Source organism: Triticum aestivum, chromosome 1D (assembly GCF_018294505.1).
Source record: "Triticum aestivum cultivar Chinese Spring chromosome 1D, IWGSC CS RefSeq v2.1, whole genome shotgun sequence".
Classification (NCBI taxonomy): Eukaryota; Viridiplantae; Streptophyta; class Magnoliopsida; order Poales; family Poaceae; genus Triticum; species Triticum aestivum.
In genome coordinates this window covers 241539905-241561244 of record NC_057796.1, presented here as the reverse complement: position 1 = coordinate 241561244, position 21340 = coordinate 241539905, and the positions used below count along the sequence as shown (strand labels likewise).

At 42.2% G+C, this 21340-nt stretch overlaps 1 protein-coding gene and 1 long non-coding RNA gene across 2 annotated transcripts; one reads left to right on the top strand and one right to left on the bottom strand.

Annotated features, from left to right (window-relative positions):
* Nucleotides 1-9307: 9307 nt before the first annotated feature.
* On the top strand, nucleotides 9308-11983 carry LOC123181229 (probable LRR receptor-like serine/threonine-protein kinase At3g47570). The gene is made up of 5 exons (XM_044593487.1): nucleotides 9308-10584; nucleotides 10616-10740; nucleotides 10879-10925; nucleotides 11064-11574; nucleotides 11658-11983. The coding sequence occupies exons 1-5, from the start codon at nucleotides 9308-9310 to the stop codon at nucleotides 11981-11983; spliced, it is 2286 nt and encodes a 761-aa protein (XP_044449422.1).
* Nucleotides 11984-12962: 979 nt separating this feature from the next.
* Nucleotides 12963-14002, bottom strand: LOC123181230 (uncharacterized). Its single transcript, XR_006491557.1, has 3 exons — nucleotides 13611-14002; nucleotides 13346-13409; nucleotides 12963-13245 (listed from the first exon to the last, which is right to left on the bottom strand). It is a non-coding gene; the product is annotated as an uncharacterized lncRNA (long non-coding RNA).
* Between the last annotated feature and the right edge of the window lie 7338 nt (nucleotides 14003-21340).

The following is a 21340-nucleotide window of genomic DNA, read 5'->3' as shown; positions in this document are numbered from 1 at the left end:
GTAAATATGGAATATAGGAGCATGTGAATGCATAAGCATGACAGAGTAAGCAATGTGTTACATGTATCTTGGTTATATGCATCAGAGCAAATGATGTGAATATGGGAAATGGACCTTCATGCTCATGAGTCCTTCTTGCAAGCAGTATGTACAACAGCAAGAAATCCTCATACACATGATTGTGATGCATATACTTACCTTGTGATCTTGAATTGGCTTAGGAAGGAATGAACCTGAGTAAACAAGGTTAGATAACACAGATACACCTACTAGCCAGAGCAAACAAAAGAAACCACAAGAGTACCAAGACTGAGATGACATGTAGAGAGTGAGTACTGAGTACTCTATTGGATATAGACATGTCCCCAAAGGTAAAGATGTGCAATGAATTCAAGGATTTCCTTCCCTTAGATGTCTTGCTCCCCCTGAATCTAGCATGGGATACTAGGAGAAGATGGGGAACCGAAAATCAGAGCAAAGACAAGAAACAGAGCTAATGCAAACAATCAAATATGAATATGTCTTTCCCCTCTTAAAGACATGTGACTTCTCTCCTCTTGAACACCAAGCATCTGGGGTTTCTACACTCTCCCCCTGAGCATTTTCTCCCCTTATAAAAATGATTAAGCTTTGATGTGATCTCTCTCCCCCCCCTTTGACATCAATTTCCAAGAAGGGTTCTTCTGGATTTCTATTTCAAATGGGTTTGGTCCTTGAGTCACAAAGCAAAGAAGCAAGTCGAGTATGATGCTGGTAGAGGACAAGAATTATTGAGTGGAGCTGGAGTAAAAAGAATGCAGGAACAAGTGGCAAGCTGTCTTTTCTGCAGTGAAATCGGTAGCACCGAGTTGTGTGCTTCGGTGGCACCGAAAAAAATTCGGTTGGACCAAAGAAAGCAAACCGGTGTGACCGAGTTCATCACAGTGAAAACACTTGTCACCTCAGCTCACTAGGCAATTAAGGTCTCACAGGGATTTGCAAGGAAATAGCTAAAAGATTTGCAAAGAATTGGATGCAAGGAATGCAGAACAGAAGAGAAAAGAAATGAAAAGATCTAGATGAAGTTTTATTTTGAAAGGGGAAACAAATATGCATGAGACAAATGCAAGAGCACGGAGAAACACAAGAGAACTTCATCTAGAATTGGTCGGCGACAAAGTCACCTATGTTAGAGTATATTGACTTAGGAGTCAAGTGAGGTCACTTGATCATAGGTCATACTCATCGTTTAAGCTCAAAATGGGGTTACCATTTTTCATTTAAGCATCTTGATGTATTCACATCTTGTCGAGTTGCTTTGACCCATGACTTGGAGTAAAGCTTCTCTAAGATGGAATAACATACCTTGGGTGGTGGTGTTGATCTTGATCATGTAGTTGAACTTGTGTGGGTTGCTCAAGGTTGATGTAGCTCATCAAGAATTGGGAGCACCACTTGGAATTTGAGTTCATCTACCTACATGGGTTAGTCTTGCAAGGAAGAGCATTTGTGTATCCAAAATGACAATCATAAAATTTAATATAGAATTTGCCAAAGGATATGTTTGAAGGGTTTCGTGCTTCCCTGTCTTCAACCACCATTGTGTAGAGACTTGGTGATGTAGAAATTGCTCAAGATGTGAGTGAGTTGCAATCTCATAGATTTAGATTCATCCAAGTACCTACAAGGGTTAGATAGCATGCAAGGGTGCAAGTATATCCAAGACATATAAATAGCATTATGAAAGAAATATCAAGGATTAGTCAAGGGCTCATGCCTTGCATGTATCCAAATGGAGCTCCTACTCCAAGTTTGAAGCATCAATGATGTTCAATTCTCCTCTCAAACGGCAAAAGACTTTCTCATCAAGCGGTTTGGTCAATATATCTGCCAATTGCTTATCGGTGCGAACATGCTTAAGATCAATGTCCCTTTGGCAACGTGATCTCGAATGAAATGATGACGAACTTCAATATGCTTAGTTCGAGAATGTTGCACGAGATTGTGAGCAATCTTGATAGCACTTTCATTGTCACAAAGCAATGGAACATGTTTCACATATATCCCATAATCTTTAAGAGTTTGGGTCATCCAAAGTAATTGAGCACACCATGAACCTGCGGCAATGTATTCCTCTTCGGCGGTGGATAAGGATACCGAGTTTTGTTTCTTGGAGGACCAAGACACAAGAGATCTACCAAGAAATTGACAAGGACCCGAAGTGGACTTTCTATCAACCTTGTCTCCGACATAGTCTGAATCGGAGTAACCAACAAGATCGAAAGAAGACCTCTTAGGATACCAAATGCAAAAATTTGGTGTGTGTATTAAGTATATCACTATCCTTTTCACAGCCTTAAGATGACATTCTTTAGGGGCCGCTTGATATCGTGCACACATGCACACACTTAGCATAATATCGGGACGAGAGGCACATAGATATAACAATGAGCCAATCATGGAACGATAAACCTTTAGATCAACCGGTTCACCATCTTTGGTTAAATCAAGATGTCCACTGGTAGGCATGGGTGTAGTCATACCTTTGTATTCTTACATATTGAACTTCTTGAATAAGTCCTTGGTGTACTTTGTTTGAGAGACAAAGGTACCTTCCTTAGTTTGCTTGATTTGCAAACCGAGAAAGAATTTGAGTTCACTCATCATAGACATCTCAAACTTCTTCGACATTAGCTTTCCAAACTTCTCTCTAAAGTGAGGGTTAGTCGAACCAAATATAATATCATCAACATAGATTTGGCACACAAATAGTTCTCCATTAACCCTTTTAGTAAAAAGAGTAGAATCTATTTTTCCAATTTCAAAGCCTTTTTCAATAAGGAACTTGGTCAAGCATTTATACCACGCTCTAGGAGCTTGTTTAAGACCATAAAGAGCTTTGTGAAGTTTGTAAACATGATTAGGTTTCTTAGGATTGATAAAGGCGGGAGGTTGCTTAACATAAACTTCCTCCTCAATTTCACCATTTAGAAACGCACTTTTAATGTCCATTTGGTACAAGGTGATATCATGGTGATTAGCATAAGCAAGTAAGATGCGAATGGACTCAAGTCTAGCAATGGGGGCATATGTCTCACCATAGTCCATACCTTCGACTTGAGTGTAGCCTTGGGCGACGAGACGTGCTTTGTTGCGAACTACTTGTCCATCTTCATCTTGCTTGTTGCGAAACACCCATTTGGTACCGATGATGTTGTGGTTGTTGTTGGGCTTCTCAACCAATGTCCAAACTTGATTTCTCTCAAAGTTGTGTAGCTCTTCATGCATAGCGTTTATCCAATCCGGATCTTCCAATGCTTCTTCAACCTTCATAGGTTCAATGCTAGAGATGAATGAATAATATTCACAAAAGTTAGCCAAACGAGTTTTAGAGCGAGTGATTCTCCCAGTTTGGATATCATTGTAGATTTGCTCGACGGGATGGTCTTTGGTGACTCTTGATCGAACTCGTGGGAGCTTTTGCTTGGCTCGGGGTGGAACATCTTCTTCATCTTGTTCTTCTTCTTGGCCTTCTTCATTGTTGACGTTGTCATTCTCTTGTCGTGGTGGAGAAGGAGGTTGTTGATGTTCATCTTGGTGTGCTTCCTCGTTTTCTTCGTCTTGGTGTGTCCCACTTGTGGATGCTTCCGTATCAATTCTTGGTTCACCTTGTCGTGAGGTGGAAGCTTCCATTTGGATGGACGAGGTGCTCTCCTTCACCTCCGTTGGACGAATCTTGCAAATGGACAAGTCTTGGATTGCTTCCGAAGGGTCTTTGTCTCCTACATCAATTGGCAATTGCTCTACTTGCGAGCCGTTAGATTCATCAAACTTCACATCTACCGTCTCTTCAACCTTTCGAGTGAAATTGTTGTAGACACGGTAAGTGTGAGAGTCTGAGCCATAACCAAGTAGGAAGCCTTCATGAGATTTAGGAGCAAATTTAGAATGACGATGCTTATCAAGAATGTAGCACTTTGAGCCGAATACTCGAATGTTACCGGTGAGGAGCTCGTATGCCGTCTTGCCGAATAGCTTGTGAAGATATAAGCGATTTGTTGCATGACAAGCTGTCTCAAATGCTTCCGCCCAAAAGTGTTTTGGAGTCTTGTACTCATTAAGCATCGTTCTTGCCATCTCAATAAGAGTCCGGTTCTTCCTCTCAACAACTCCATTTTGTTGAGGTGTGTACGTAGACGAGAACTCGTGTGAAATCCCCTCTTCGTCAAGAAAGGTATCCACATTTGCGTTCTTGAACTCCGTTCCGTTGTTGCTTCGAACCTTCTTGATCTTCACTTCAAATTGATTTTGGGCCTTCCTAGCGAAGTTTTTGAAGATCTTTTGGACCTGCATTTTGCATCAAGAAAGAACACCCACGTGAATCTTGAAAAATCATGGACTATGACTAGACCAAATAAGTTACCACCGAGACTCTTGTAGGCATTGGGACCAAAGAGATCCATGTGAAGTAGCTCGAGTGGTCTTCTCGTGGTCATGATGTTCTTCACGGGGTGACTCCCTCCAACTTGTTTTCCTGATTGACAAGCACTACAAAGTCTATCCTTGTCAGATATAACATCTTTTACTCCAAGGATATGATCACCTTTAATAAGCTTATCAAGATTTCGCATGCCCACATGACCTAACCTTCTATGCCACAACCAGCCTTTAGAAGATTTAGCAATTAAGCAAGTTCTAGGTTGAGCCTTTTTAGTGAAATCGACAATGTAAAGATCACCTCTACGTATACCGGTAAAGACCATTTTTTGATTATCTCTTCGAAACACTTGGCAATCTACTTCAGTAAATAGGACATTGAAACCGAAATCAGCAAGTCTAGATACTGAAAGTAAATTGTACCCAAGAGATTCAACGAGCATGACGTTTTGTATGGAGCTATCATGTGAGATGGCCAGCTTACCGAGGCCAACCACCTTACCCTTTGAGTTATCACCAAAAGTGACATACTTTCGAGGTCGTCGTTTTCAGCAAGCTCACGAAACATATCTTTGTCTCCGGTCATATGATCAGTACATCCACTATCAAGGACCCATTCCTTTCCTCCAGCCATGTAGCCGCGAAGATTAGCCATAAGACCAAAGTGTCTCATCGCATCATCAAGATCATAGTCACTATCATCATCCTCATCATAGTATCCATGTTCAACATCGTCTTGTATTTGATCAATTCCTAGAGAGGGTAATTCATTAGATAAATGATCATCACAATGGTCACATTTATGAATTCTAATAGCTTCGGATATGATATTGCTAATGATTCCAACATTTCCTTTGGCACGCATGAGATTGGTAAGCTCAAATAGACAACCACCAAAGCTAGGATCACTAGAATTCATCTTACTCAAGGCAATAGACTTATGAAGAATTTCATCTAGGTTTTGCAAGGAATAGTTTGGAAATCTTTCCTCAAGAAATCTCCATATAGTGTAGGCACAATCAAGAGTAGGAAAACATCCAATCAAGTTTCTAGGCAAGCCTCTAGTGATAAGATTAACAGTTCTAACGTTGCGGATCATGTCAATAGACTCATCAAGGGTAGGATGCAAAGGATCAACATGAGGTGCACAAGGGCTAGTAATGTACTTGTTCAAATGATATTCATTGAAAATCTCAAGAATTTCATTTTTCCACTCATGAAAGAACTCTCCATCAAGAATAGGCACTCTACGTCTAAGACTCCCCAACGTAGACTCATCCATCTTCCTCCAATGGTGATTAAACCAAAGCAATGGAGACCAAGGCTCTGATACCAATTGAAAGGATCGAGAAGAGCTGCCTCGAGGAGGGTGAATAGACTCTAAGAAGAAAAGTTGCAGTTTTTAATTTCCTTAAGTTGATGTGGAGTTTTGACACAAGTTTAAATGTTCATAATACATATCAAGCAAGCATGACAAGAGTAAATGAGCAGCGGAAAGTAAAGCATGCAAGTTGCAAGAATGTAAAGGGATGGGATTGGAGTGTGCAAACGCAATTTGGAGACACGGAGATTTTTTATCCGTGGTTCCGATAGGTGGTGCTATCGTACATCCACGTTGATGGAGACTTCAACCCACGAAGGGTAACGGTTGCGCGAGTCCATGGAGGGCTCCACCCACGAAGGGTCCACGAAGAAGCAACCTTGTCTATCCCACCATGGTCGTCGCCCACGAAGGACTTGCCTCACTCGGGTAGATCTTCACGAAGTAGGCGATCGCCTTGCCCTTACAAACTCCTTGGTTCAACTCCACAATCTTGACGGAGGCTCCCAAGTGACACCTAACCAATCTAGGAGACACCACTCTCCAAGAGGTAACAAATGGTGTGTTGATGATGAACTCCTTGCTCTTGTGCTTCAAATGATAGTCTCCCCAACACTCAACTCTCTCTCATAGGATTGGATTTGGTGGAAAGATGATTTGAGTGGAAAGCAACTTGGGGAAGACCAGAGATCAAGATTTATGTGGTTGGAATGGAATATCTTGACCTCAACACAAGTGTAGGTGGTTCTCTCTCAGAAAATATATGTTGGAAGTGTAGGCATGTTCTAATGGCTCTCTCCACGAATGAAGAGTGGGTGGAGGGGTATATATAGCCTCCACGCAAAATATAACCATTACACACAATTTACCAAACTCGGTGGGACCGAATCGTGAAACTCGGTCAGACCGATTTAGTTCATAATGTGACCGTTAGGCATTTTGGTGGGACCGATATGATCAACTCGGTAGGACCGATGTGCTAGGGTTAGGGTAAAGCCTCAACTCGGTTTGACCGATTACACAAACTCGGTGGGACCGATTTGGGTAATAAGCGAAATAGAGAGTTGGCCAAGCAAACACGGTGGGACCGATTGCATATCTCGGTGGGACCAAAATTATTGCAATAGGCAACAGAGAGTTTGCAAGCCCATCTCGGTGAGACCGAGATCCCATCGGTGAGACCGAAAATACTAGGGTTTCTGGCAGTGGCTATGTCAACTGAACTCGGTGGCGCCGGATAGAAAGTTTCGGTGGGGCCGAGTTTGACTTTTGGTTTGGAACATATGTGGATGTGAGAAACTGATTGAGGGCTTTGGAGCATATCACTAAGCACTTTGAGCAAGCAAGCCATTAAGCAACACCTCATCCCCTCTTAATAGTACTGGCTTTCCTATGGACTCAATGTGATCTTGGACCACTAAAATAGAAAAAGTAGAGTCCTGAGCTTTGAGCTTGAGCCAATCCTTTGTCCTCAGCATCTTGAAGGGGTTCCACATCCTCTAGTCCATGCCACTCCATTGTTGAACTTATCTGAAACATACTAGGTAGAAGCATTAGTCCAACAAGAGATATGTTGACATTAATTACCAAAATCACCCAGGGAGCACTTGTGCTTTCAGCTGCTTCATCCAACAATATCGCCGAATCAAAGTATGTCCTGCTGGTAAGCAGTATGACTAGTATCGCCCACAACTCACTTGTGTTCTACTCATGCATATAACATCTACGCATAAACCTAGCTTGGATGCCACCGTTGGGGAACGTAGTAATTTCAAAAAAATCCTACACACACGCAAGATCATGGTGATGCATAGCAACGAGAGGGGAGAGTTTTGTCCACGTACCCTCATAGACCGAAAGTGGAAGCGTTATGACAACGCGGTTGATGTAGTCATACGTCTTCACGATCGACCGATCCTAGTACCGAACGTATGGCACCTCCGCGATCTGCACACGTTCAGCTCGGTGACGTCCCACGAACTCACGATCCAATAGAGCTTGGAGGGAGAGCTTCGTCAGCACGACGGCGTGATGACGGTGATGATGAAGTTACCAGCGTAGGACTTCGCCTAAGCACTACGACGATATGATCGAGGTGGATTATGGTGGAGGGGGGCACCGCACACGTCTAAGAGATCAATGATCAACTTGTGTGTTCTAGGGTGCCCCCTGCCCCCGTATATAAAGGAGCAAGGGGGAGGCCGGCCGGCCTTGGGGCGCGCCAAGGAGAGGGGGGAGTCCTCCTCCTAGTGGGAGTAGGACTCCCCTTTCCTAGTCCAACTAGGAAGGAGGAAGGGGGAAGGAAGGAGATGGAGAGAGGGAGGAAAGAGGGGGCGCCTCCCCCCTCCTTGTCCAATTCGGACTCCCAAGGGGGGGGGCGGCCAGCCCTAGGCCCTCTCCTCTCTCTCCCACAAGGCCCATGTTGGCCCATTATATCCCCCGGGGGTTCCGATAACCCCCCGGCACTCCGATAAATATCCGGTGACCCCCGGAACTCATCCGGTGTCCGAATATAGTCGTCCAATATATCATTCTTTATGTCTCGACCATTTCGAGACTCCTCGTCATGTCCGTGATCACATCCGGGACTCCGAACTATCTTCGGTACATCAAAACACATAAACTCATATTATCGATCGTCACCGAACGTTAAGCGTGCGGACCCTACGGGTTCGAGAACTATGTAGACATGACCGAGACTCATCTCCGGTCAATAACCAATAGCGGAATCTGGATGCTCATATTGGTTCCTACATATTCTACGAAGATCTTTATCGGTCAAACCGCATAACAATATACGGTGTTCCCTTTGTCATCGGTATGTTACTTGCCCGAGATTCGATCGTCGGTATCTCAATACCTAGTTCAATCTTGTTACCGGCAAGTCTCTTTACTCGTTCCGTAATGCATCATCCCGCAACTAACTCATTAGTCACATTGCTTGCAAGGTTTATAGTGATGTGCATTACCGAGAGGGCCCAGAGATACCTCTCCAACAATCGGAGTGCCAAATCCTAATCTTGAACTATGCCAACTCAACAAGTACCATCGCAGACACCTGTAGAGCACCTTTATAATCACCCGGTTACGTTGTGACGTTTGGTAGCACACAAAGTGTTCCTCCGGTATTCGGGAGTTGCATAATCTCATAGTCATAGGAACATGTATAAGTCATGAAGAAAGCAATAGCAATATATTAAACGATCAAATGCTAAGCTAATGGAATGGGTCAAGTCAATCACATCATTCTCTAATGATGTGATCCCGTTAATCAAATGACAACTCATGTCTATGGTTAGGAAACATAACCATCTTTGATTCAACGAGCTAGTCAAGTAGAGGCATACTAGTGACACTCTGTTTGTCTATGTATTCACACATGTACTAAGTTTCCAGTTAATACAATTCTAGCATGAATAATAAACATTTATTATGATATAAGGAAATATAAATAACAACTTTATTATTGCTTCTAGGGCATATTTCCTTCAGTAACTAGGTTAGGGCATCTCCAAAGCGGATCACTAAACAGACCTCATCAAATGTCCACAGACACGTTCGGACGTGTCCATGGATAGTCCAACCCTCCAACGATACCCCTCACTAGGAAAGAATAGCTTCACTGGGATCATCCCACCATCACTTGGGAACCTCTCATCGCTGCGGAGATTATACCTCAATGAAAACCAGCTGAGTGGTCCAATCCCTGAGAGCCTTGGCAGGCTTGGTAAGCTTGAGGCTCTAGCACTGCAAGTAAACCACCTATCAGGAAACCTTCCAACAATGCTCTTCAACATTTCATCCCTCATCCTCGTTGGTCTCCAAATGAACCAACTGCATGGCACACTGCCCTCCAATTTGGGCAATGGCCTGCCACACATCCGATACCTTATCCTTGCTCTGAACCATTTCACGGGAAGAATTCCAGCTTCAATTGCAAATGCAACTACAATCCAATCCATGGACCTCTCTGGTAACAACATCACCGGAGTCGTGCCTCCAGAGATTGGAACACTCTGCCCAAAATACCTGATGCTTAATGGAAACCAGCTGGAGGCAACCACTGTTCAAGACTGGGGGTTCATCACTTCCCTGACAAATTGCACAAGCCTTCGTTGGGTCACATTGCAAAACAACAAGTTTAGTGGTGGGTTTCCGCGCTCTCTCGCAAACCTATCAGGGCAACTTGAAGCCCTAGACATCAGATACAATGGGATATCGGGCAAGATACAAATTGGCATTGGCAACTTTCCCAAACTATTCAAGCTAGGGCTATCTGGCAATCAGTTAACAGGCCCCATACCGGACAGCATAGGAAGACTGAACATGCTCCAGTTCTTGACACTAGAGAATAATCAACTCTCTGGGAAGATGCCGCCCTCGCTCGGGAACTTAACACAATTGCAGCACCTTTCAGTAGATAACAATATGTTGGAGGGACCTCTTCCAATGAACATTGGAAATTTACAACGACTTGTCAGCGCAACCTTTTCGAACAATGCGCTTTCAGGTCCATTACCAGGAGAGATCTTTAGCCTGTCGTCCTTGTCATACGTTCTGGACTTATCGAGGAATCATTTTAGTAGTTCCCTTCCATCCCAGGTTGGTGGTCTTACAGAGCTCACATACTTGTACATCCATGAGAACAACTTGTCTGGGCTGCTGCCAGACGCTCTCAGCAAATGCCAGAGCTTGATGGAGCTCCGTTTGGATAATAACTACTTCAACGGTATGATTCCTTTGTCCGTAAGTAGAATGCGAGGCTTGGCACTGCTGAATTTGACCAAAAACAGGCTCACAGGAGGAATCCCTCAAGAGTTAGGACTCATGAGTGGCCTGAAAGAACTGTATCTTGGACGGAACAATTTGTCTGCACAGATCCCAGACCTTGGAAAGCATGATGTCACTCTACCGACTCGACATATCCTTCAACCTTATTGATGGGCAAGTCCCAGCACATGGCGTGTTCATCAATTTGACTGGGTTCACGTTTTATGGGAATGGTAAGCTTTGTGGTGGCATTCAAGAGTTGCATTTGCCTTCATGTCCATCCAAAGCAATTGGGGGCGGTCAGAGGATACCCCGAGTCATTCGAAATGCAATGATCCCAAGCATTATAATCATCTTTGTGTGCTTTATAGTGGGACTAGGTTTCTTCTCACTGAAAAATAAATTAAGACTGCCATCTGTAAGAGCAACTTTGGTAGCTCCTTCCTTGATGGGCGACATGCATCCTTGAGTTTCTTATTACAACTTGTTCCAAGCAACAAATGGCTTCACAACTGACAATTTGGTTGGTACTGGATGATATGGGTGTGTTTATAAGGGGAGGATGATGCTCAAGAGGTCAGTAAGTACTGTGGCTGTGAAGGTTTTTGACCTTGAACAATCTGGTTCCACGAAAAGTTTTGAGGCAGAGTGTAAGGCACATGGCAAAATTCGCCACCGTAACTTGATTAGTGTTATAACTTGCTGCTCTTGCTTTGACTTTAACCGGAATGACTTCAAAGCCATTGTTCTCGATTTCATGCCTTATGGGGGTCTTGATAAGTGGTTACATCCAGACATATATTCATCCAATCCAGTCAAAATTCTGACATTAATGCAGAGACTGAGTATTGCTTTTGATGTTGCCGCCGCTCTAGACTATCTGCACAACAACTGCCAGCCAACAATAGTTCACTGTGACTTGAAGCCCAGCAATATTCTTCTTGGAGAGGATATGGTTGCTCATGTTGGGGACTTTGGCCTTGCAAAGATACTCATAGATCCAGAAGGGGAGCAATTGATCCATTCAAAGAGTTCCGTAGTGGGAACAATCGGATATGTCGCTGCAGGTAACTAAATTTTATTTTATTGTTGTTCTAGCAAATTGGGTTGCTTTGCTCGGTATATTATTCATGTTGTTTGTGCACTGCAGAATACGGTGAAGGTGGTCAAATATCTACAAGTGGGGATGTGTATAGCTTCGGTATTGTCCTCCTTGAGATGTTTACAGGGAAGACGCCTACACATGGTATGTTTACAGATGGATTGACCTTGCTCGAGTATGCAAAGATGGCATATCCAGAACAACTAATGGAGATTGTTGATCCCCTTCTGCTATCAGTTGAGAAGACACGGCGAGATATTAATAGTTACATGTACTCTGTCACAAGACTTGCCCTAGCATGCTGCAGGAAAAGACCAACTGACAGACTGTCCATGAGAGATGTCATTTCTGAGATGAACAAGATAAGGGCTTGATATGCTGTAGAACTAACTAGGAAATGTAGTTCAGAGTGATGCAGCATCAGTGCCTTGTTCTTGAGCACTAGTTTCATAAGATAATAATGGGAAATTATTATTTATACCAATATAAAATCATGAGTTGAACTTGGTATACTTTTGATCTGTCAACCCCATTTCATAAGTATTCATCCAGTTATTGTGGACAAATGTTACAACCTCCCCTAATAACACTTTCACATATGGCCTCTTAGTATACTTAATTATTTTGTTCTGTTACTCTCTAATTTATACTCCCTCCGTTCCTAAATATTTGTCTTTCTAGAGATTTCAACAAGTGACTACATACGGAGCAAAATGAGTGAATCTACACTCTAAAATATGTCTATATACATCCGTATGTGGTAGTCCATTTGAAATCTCTAAAAAGACAAATATTTAGGAACGGAGGGAGTATTATATACATGAGAATCTTGTTTTTATGTGCATAGAGAAGTTGTCCTTTTAAGTGATATTGTTTTTATGAAAAGATCTCATGCCTATGCTTTCAAGATGTGATGTAAAATTCCGAACAATGTGTTTTTCTAATTTAACATGAAACTATGTAACGATAGATATATGTGAGCTTAAAAACGTGCTTCTAATATGTTTGATTCAGTATTTACTAACCTTTCTTAAAAAACGCGGAACATGTTTTTCTATAGTTTCTTCCACATGAACAATACTGAAGGCACGAAAACATTTAATTTTCTAATAAGTATACTTTAAAAAACATAAATGTATTTGTTTTCATGTTATTCGAACGTGCTCTGCACATGCACAGTTACCGGCGTTGAGATAGGAGGGAGTCCAAAAACTAGAGAGCAAGAGACGGAATCAAGGTCAGTGTTTAAGGGAGCATTCCAATAATACACCTTCTAAACTGCATTGTCTGTAGATGTTTTTCCAACATCAGATTATCAGCTTTTCCATCCTTCAGTTCAACGCTGCAATGCAGTTATGTTGCATATTTTATATAAAATACCAGGAAGGCAAGAAAATTTAACATTACTTGTATCAAATACACATTTCAAATATCCTTGCTTCAACACAACGGACTCCAGTTCTCTTTCTCTGATAATACTTACTTGCATTCCCCTAGTACTTATCCAGAGTTTTGAGTTGCAGGAGCAGCCATATGTAACAATAACTAGCTATTTTATACCTTGGCACATCCTGGACAGCTAATTACGATGAACTCTAGCTTTATTTATTTTCTTGAAATCACAGCTCAAATATTTCTGCAGAATTTGGAGCACACAAATACATGACATGACAACACACCTGCAAATAATTTAAAGGGCAAAAGGTGTATGGATGAAAACAATATACAGTGTTCACCTTGATTTTGCTGAGCAGACGGCTTCATTTACGCCAGCATTCCTTCCCATTTTTATTGCTCCCACTGCATACAAAGAGTGGAAAAGGACAGTATGATCAAGTCGACTTTAACATCTTGGTCTTTTTCTGCCTAAATATTGACATTTATACATCACTAGAGTTGCACTCCACTTTCCCCCAAACAATCCTGCTCTGTTCTTTCTAATCAAGTCAACTTCCAATCAATTTACTAATCTAGGTTTTCGTATAAGTACAGTATTGCTACCTTTTGGCTGCAACTATTCAAGGATTACTCCTGCAGCTCGACGAGGCAGTAAGCTGGCCTGCAAGCTGAGGCGAGCGGCAGCCCTGGAAGCAAGCGCCGCTGTACCGCCACCCCATCCTCTCGCGGGCCACGGATAGTAAGGTCTGCTCCTTCCCGCTGCCCGGCAAGAAGAGCATGAATCCGGCCGGATCTAAGCCGGCTGCACGCCTGCAACGGTTCGGCCCAGATCCATGGGTCCTTCCCGCCTTCCCGGTGAAAGAGAGGAGCGGGAGAACGCGTCGGTGGCTTGGAGCGGGAGCCGGGAGGGGCGGCAGGGGAAGGCACTTACGGCAACTCTAACCCATCCCCAGAAAATCTCAAGGTCCCAGGAAAGCTCGCAAAGTGTTTTTTTACCTGGATGTACCGGTGGTTCTCTCACTAATAGCATGCTGCCAACTTAAAATATGTACATTTGTATTCTCCTCTTTTCTTTATTTAAGTCGCCGTATTTCATCCTGACCCATCATACACATGCAAAGGACCCATTATACACATGCAAAGGACGTATGCATGGTCCTGCTTTTCTCTTTTTACTGCTCATGGTACATACTATAACATGCATGTCTCTGGCATCATCTATCCTCTTTCCATCTCAAAATCCATCACTTTTAATTCCCTTTTCACTATTTAGATTGTTCATATCTTTGAAACAAAAATTTTGTTTTCGAAACTTTGTATATATTTGAACTCCTGGAGCCACGACCTTCAGAACAAGATCAATCTTTAATACATTCAAACAAGTTATGTTTGAAATGAGTGGAATCAGCTTTCTAAAAATAGTGAAATATGATCTTTGAATTGGGTGAGGCCATTTTTTTTAAAATGAGCGAAATATATTTTTCATACACATCACACATCTCTGGGTGTGAAATACGTGAAACTTGTTATTTCAGAATTTTGAAACTAGTCATGTAAAACATGTGAAACTAATTATATCAAACTTTTTTTTGAAATGAGTGAAATATGTTTTACAAAACAAGTGAAATTTCTTTTTGAATTGATTCAAATAAGTTTTTTGAAATATTTGAAACCAGTTATTTGCTTTGAGTGAAATCAGCTTTCTACAAATAGTAAAATATGAGCTTTGAATTGGGTGAGACCAATTTCTAAAATGAGTGAAATGTGTTTTTCATACACATGACACATTTGGGGTGTGAAATACATGAAACTTGTTATTTCAGAATTTTGAAACTAGTCATGTAAAACATGTCAAACTAATTATTTCAAACTATTTTAAATGAGTGAAATATGTTTTACGAAACAAGTGAAATTGTTTTTTGAACTGATTTTTTAATTGAATCAAATAAGTTTTTTGAAATATTTGAAATCGGTTATTTGCTTTGAGTGAAATTGGCTTTCTAGAAAATAGTGAAATATTATCTTTGAATTGGGTGAGAGCAATTTTTTAAAATGAGTGAAATATGTTTTTCATGCACATGACACATTTTTTGGCGTGAAATACGTGAAACTTGTTATTTCAGAATTTCTAAATGAGTGAAATCAGTTTTTTGCACTGACTGAAATTCATCTCGAACTGAAATATGAAAATGAGTGAAATATGTTTTCTCAACTTAGTGAAATTATGTGTCCGAAATGAGTGACATCAGTTTTTTCATATGAGTGAAATCATTTTTTTTTAACATAGTGAAATGAGTTTTCCGAAATGAGTGAAATTAGTTTTACGAAATTAGTGTTGCCAGTTCTTTGAAACGGATGAAATATGTGAAGTTGGTGTTTAAATTTAGTTAAATTCGTTTTTTATATGACCGTAATACGTTTTCTGAAATGAGTAAAATTGCTTCTGTAAATGAGTGAAATATGTGTTTCGGAATAACTGAGATCAGTGCTTCAAAATGAGTGAATTTAGTTTTTTGAAATGAGTGAAATCACCTTTTTGAAATGAGCGAAACCAATTATTTGAAATGACTTAAATATGTGTTTTGATACGAGTGAAATCAATGTTTTAAAATGAATAAAATTAGTTTTCTAAAATGAGTTAAATCTGTATTTTTGAATGACTCAAATTTGTTTTCTTAATTGTGAAATTAGCTTTTAGATAAAGTGAAATGAGTTTTTTGAAATGAGTTACATCCTTTTCTTTTTGAAATGCCAAAGCGAATGAAACGGTAAAATTCAATCTACGCTAAAATATACGTATTGAATATTGGTCTTGTTTTAAAGATCTTGTCTTTAGGAATTCAAATATACAAAAATATTAAAAATAAAACATTTATTAAAAAGATATCAAACATTTAATGGCTAACAAGAAAGTAAAATGTTGGTACTATAGGCTGAGTGGTCTGGGAGTACACATGCATTACTAAATGGAAAGGTTGTGGGACATGTTAACGTATTGGTCAGGTGGTGTCAGACTAGTATAGAGATGTATTTCACCCCACAAAAGATTCCATAGTTTATTAGTCAAAGAACAGTGTGCATTTTGATGTTGACATGGAGCGGATGCTTCACCAGTACATCCCGATTCCGGTAAATTTACTTATTCGCTGTTTTTAACTGAAGCTGGACAGATAGCATCCCTTCGGATTGACAATTTAAACGGAATCCCACCTCCGGGAGTCAAAGATTAAGTTTTCCCAAATGATAACGTCTACATATGTGGCACGAAACAACTTTACCCACACGTTTTTTTGATGGCAACTTTAGTTACAAGAGGGTGGCAACTTTAGATGTGAAGCATGACAATTTTCTGTTTGGATGGCAAGTTATAGTTTTTTTAAGATTATCTTTTGGATGACAATTTTAGTGTAAAAAATGTATGGGCGGTATTACTACATGCCACACGTGTGGCAGTTGTCAGCGTCCTAAGTTTTAGAGCATCTCCGATAAAATAGATGATGTAAAATACATCATCAAATAGAGAAAATATTTCCTTTCAACCAGCGGATCGGCGTGTCGATCGTGTCGGCAACCGTTCGAACAACACTTGATCGTGTGGGGCACAACACCCTCCACACTGCACTCATGTTTTGCAACATTGTTGTGTTGCAAAACAGCCGAGCACAACACAGTTCGTGTTACGGATCTACCGTCAGTGTGCCACGCGTCCCACGGAAAATCACATGACTTGTGTTGCAACAAGACCTATGTTGCAAAAAAATGCAACAAGGCCTTCATTACAAAAAAAACTACAACTTGACCTATGTTGCAAAAAAAATTGCAACATGACCCTATGTTGCAATGATAGAAGGTGATGTTTGACCGTTTAATCTGTCAATCCCATGACTCGCAAGGTGGCGGATCTTGACTCATAGCAACGACCATCAAATAGTGCTTTGTGTAAAATTTTCATCATCAATTTTTTTAGAACACACGTTGAAAGATCGTGGATGTCGCCTAGAGGGGGGGGGGGTGAATAGGCGCTTTAAAATAATTACGGTTTAGGCTTGAACAAATGCGGAATAAACCTAGCGGTTAATTTGACAAGCACAAGACCTACAACAACTAGGCTCACCTATGTGCACCAACAACTTATGCTAAGCAAGATAAACAACTAAGTGATAGCAAGATATATGACAAGAAACAATATGGCTATCACAAAGTAAAGTGCATAAGTAAAGGGTTCGGGTAAGAGATAACCGACGCACGCGGAGACGACGATGTATCCCGAAGTTCACACCCTTGCGGATGCTAATCTCCGTTTGGAGCGGTGTGGAGGCACAATGCTCCCCAAGAAGCCACTAGGGCCACCGTAATCTCCTCACGCCCTCGCACAATGCAAGATGCCGTGATTCCACTAAGGGACCCTTGAGGGCGGTCACCGAACCCGTACAAATGGCAACCCTTGGGGGCGGTCACCGAACCCGTACACTTTGGCAACCCTTGGGGGCGGTCACCGGTACCCGTCAAATTGCTCGGGGCGATCTCCACAACCTAATTGGAGACCCCGGCGCTTGCCCGAAGCTTTACACCACAATGATTGAGCTCCGAACACCACCAACCGTCTAGGGCGCCCAAGCACCCAAGAGGAACAAGCTCAAGGGCACCAAGCACCCAAGAGTAATAAGCTTCTCAACTTGTAACGTCCACGTATCACCGTGGAGAACTCAAACCGATGCACCAAATGCAATGGCAAGGGCACACGGAGTGCCCAAATCCTTCTCTCTCAAATCCCACCGAAGCAACTAATGCTAGGGAGGAAGATGAGAGGAAGAACAAGAAGGAGAACACCAAGAACTCCAAGGTCTAGATCCAATGGGTTCCCCTCACTTAGAGGAGAAAGTGATTGGTGGAAATGTGGATCTAGATCTCCTCTCTCTTTTCCCTCAAAAACTAGCAAGAATCCATGGAGGGATTGAGAGTTAGCAAGCTCGAAGAAGGTCAACAATGGGGGAAGAACACGAGCTCAAGAGATAAGCTTCATTGGGGAAGAAGACCTCCTTATATAGTGGGGGGAACAATCCAACCGTTACCCCCCACACCAGCCCCGCAGAGAGCGGTAGTACCGCTTGCCAAGCGGTAGTACCGCTCCCCCTCGCGGTACTGCCGCTGGGCCCAGAGTGGTACTACCGCGGTGGTCAGGGCGGTACTACCGCATACGAGCGGTACTACGGCCCCCACTGCCGCGGCTAGTACCGTAAAACCCGACACGAAAAAAGACCCCTCGAATCGAGGCGGTACTAGCACGAGATCGAAGCGGTACTACGGCCGGGGGCTACCAGCGGTACTACCGCTCTGGAGCGGTACTACCGCTCTAGAGCGGTACTACCGCTTGTAGCACCCAAGCGGTACTACCGCTTCGGCCCGCGGTACTACTGCTAGGAAACCAAAACTGCCATAACTTCTGCATATGAGCTCCGAATTAAGCAAACTCAAGCTTGTTGGATAGAGGAAGACGAGTAGCATCAAAACAGCATAACCTCCAACATCGAAAACAAATAGAGGAGTGAAACCTCCAACCGAGAAGAACCGGCATAACCTCCAACATCGAAAACATCATAGAAGATGCGAGTGAACTCCGTTTTCGATGAACTCGAGCTTGTCATCAAGATGACCATAAGCTCCAAAACTCACAAAGAGAAGAACCAAACAAGAACCAATAAAGATGATGCAAGGATGCAATGGTTTGAGCTCTCTATGAACTATACAATCAAGCTACTCATCGAGAGCCCCCCTTGATAGTACGGCAATCGATCCTATAACCCGGTCTCCCAACTACCATCATGAGACCGGTAAAATAGAAAACCTATCAAGAGCAAACCTTTGCCTTGCACATGGTCCACTTGAGCTAGATGATGACGATCTTGACTCCCTCAAGTTGGACCACCTTTCTTGGTTGCGTTGGCTCGATGAAGACTAGTTGATTGCTCGCCCATGCTCCACTATGGGTGAGCCACTCTTCCGCACATCTTCACAAGTCCATAGTCACCACAATGGACGGCAAGCTTCAAGCATTTGATCTCTTCATGATGCTTCACTTGAACACACCATGGGATCGCTTGATCCCTCTCGGTACATCTTCTACGCTTTGTGAGTTGATCAAGTTGATTCACTCTTGACTTAGTCTTGATCAACCATGAATCTTTTCAACTCTCTTCGTTTGGATGATGTCTTGAAGATATACATGAATGATCACACAATCTTCTTCTCCAAGACATGCTTGCAATAAGCTCAACTCTCACATGACCAATCTTTGGATAATACCTTAATAACACCTTGGTCACCACATAAACTCCTTGAAACCAACACATGAACTTCAAGAAATGCCTATGGACAAATCCTTCAAATATAACTCAAGGCAACCATTAGTCCATAGAGATTGTCATCAATTACCAAAACCAAACATGGGGGCACCGCATGTTCTTTCATACGTTAGAATTGCGCGTCACCTTATTAAGAAAGGATAATAGAGTTGAGGCATTACAACTAGCGTGGTCGAGACGAAAGAAGCCTCGGGCCACACACTCCACCGAAGACATCTATTACAAACTACTCACTGATGCCCACCCTACCGCGGTTAGCCTGCCTCCACTGCGGCGCCAATTGCCAAACTCGCCACTCATCCCAAATTTGCTCCTTATTCTTGACACCTTGTCGAACACTCTGTTTTTTTAATCGAGTGCATGACGAGGATGATGAGGCATTCACTTCTTTCCTTCGAGCATCCGATGCTACATCGCTCATTGTCATCCACCACCTGAGCTTGAGCTGTAGGAGTGAAGTTCTCCCATCCTTTCACCTGCAGCATGTCAAACCAGACCGCGCGCGCAAACGAGCACTGCACCAGCAAGTGATCCAAGGTCTCACGCTCTTGTAAGCAAGTCAGGCAGCCACAACTTCATCACCAAAAAGTGAGGATTTTTTTCTACAAAACCTCCAACATCAGCATATGATGTAAAATAGGGCACTAGTGCTTCAATAGAAGATCTAAATAGGATAGTTGCACGCAGTCGCTCCATATTTTTGTTTCCTTAAAATTCATATGTATTTGACAAAAGTATAAAGTCTGACAAACTTTGTAAGATCATCTCACACATAATCAATAATATCTCAAATTCAACATCAACTCCACATAGCAAAATCACAGCAGTGCATCATATTAGCATAGTGAAGGAAATATGCCCTAGAGGCAATAATAAATTGTTATTTATATTTCCTTATATCATGATAAATGTTTATTATTCATGCTAGAATTGTATTAACCGGAAACTTAGTACATGTGTGAATACATAGACAAACAGAGTGTCACTAGTATGCCTCTACTTGACTAGCTCGTTAATCAAAGATGATTAAGTTTCCTAGCCATAGACATGAGTTGTCATTTGATGAACGGGATCACATCATTAGAGAATGATGTGATTGACATGACCCATCCGTTAGCTTAGCACTATGATCGTTTAGTTTATTGCTATTGCTTTCTTCATGACTTATACATGTTCCTATGACTATGAGATTATGTAACTCCCGAATACCGGAGGGAACACTTAGTGTGCTATCAAACGTCACAACATAACTGGGTGATTATAAAGATGCTCTATAGGTGTCTTCGATGGTGTTTGTTGAGTTGGCATAGGTCGTGATTAGGATTTGTCACTCCGATTGTCGGAGAGGTATCTCTGGGCCCTCTCGGTAATGCACATCACTATAAGCCTTGCAAGCAATGTGACTAATGAGTTAGTTGCAAGATGATGCACTACAGAACGAGTAAAGAGACTTGTCGGTAACGAGATTGAACTAGGTATGATGATACTGACGATCAAATCTCAGGCAAGTAACATACCGATGACAAAGGGAACAGCGTATGTTGTTGTGCGGTTTGACCGATAAAGATCTTCGTAGAATATGTAGGAACCAATATGAGCATCCAGGTTCCGTTGTTGGTTATTGACCGGAGAAGTGTCTTGGTCATGTCTACATAGTTCTCGAACCCGTAGGGTCCGCACGCTTAACGTTCGATGACGATTGGTATTATTAGTTTATGTGATTTGATGTACTGAAGGTTGTTCGGAGTCCCGGATGAGATCACAGACATGACGAGGAGTCTCGAAATGGTCAAGACATAAAGATTGATATATTGAACCATGTTGTTCGGACACCGGAAGTGTTCCGGAGAGTTTCGGATATAACCGGAGTGCCGGAGGGTTACCGTAACCCAACCCCCCTGTGAAGTTAATGGGCCACCATGGGCCTTAGAGGAGAGAGGGCCGGCCAGGAGGTGGCGCCCCCTGTCGGTG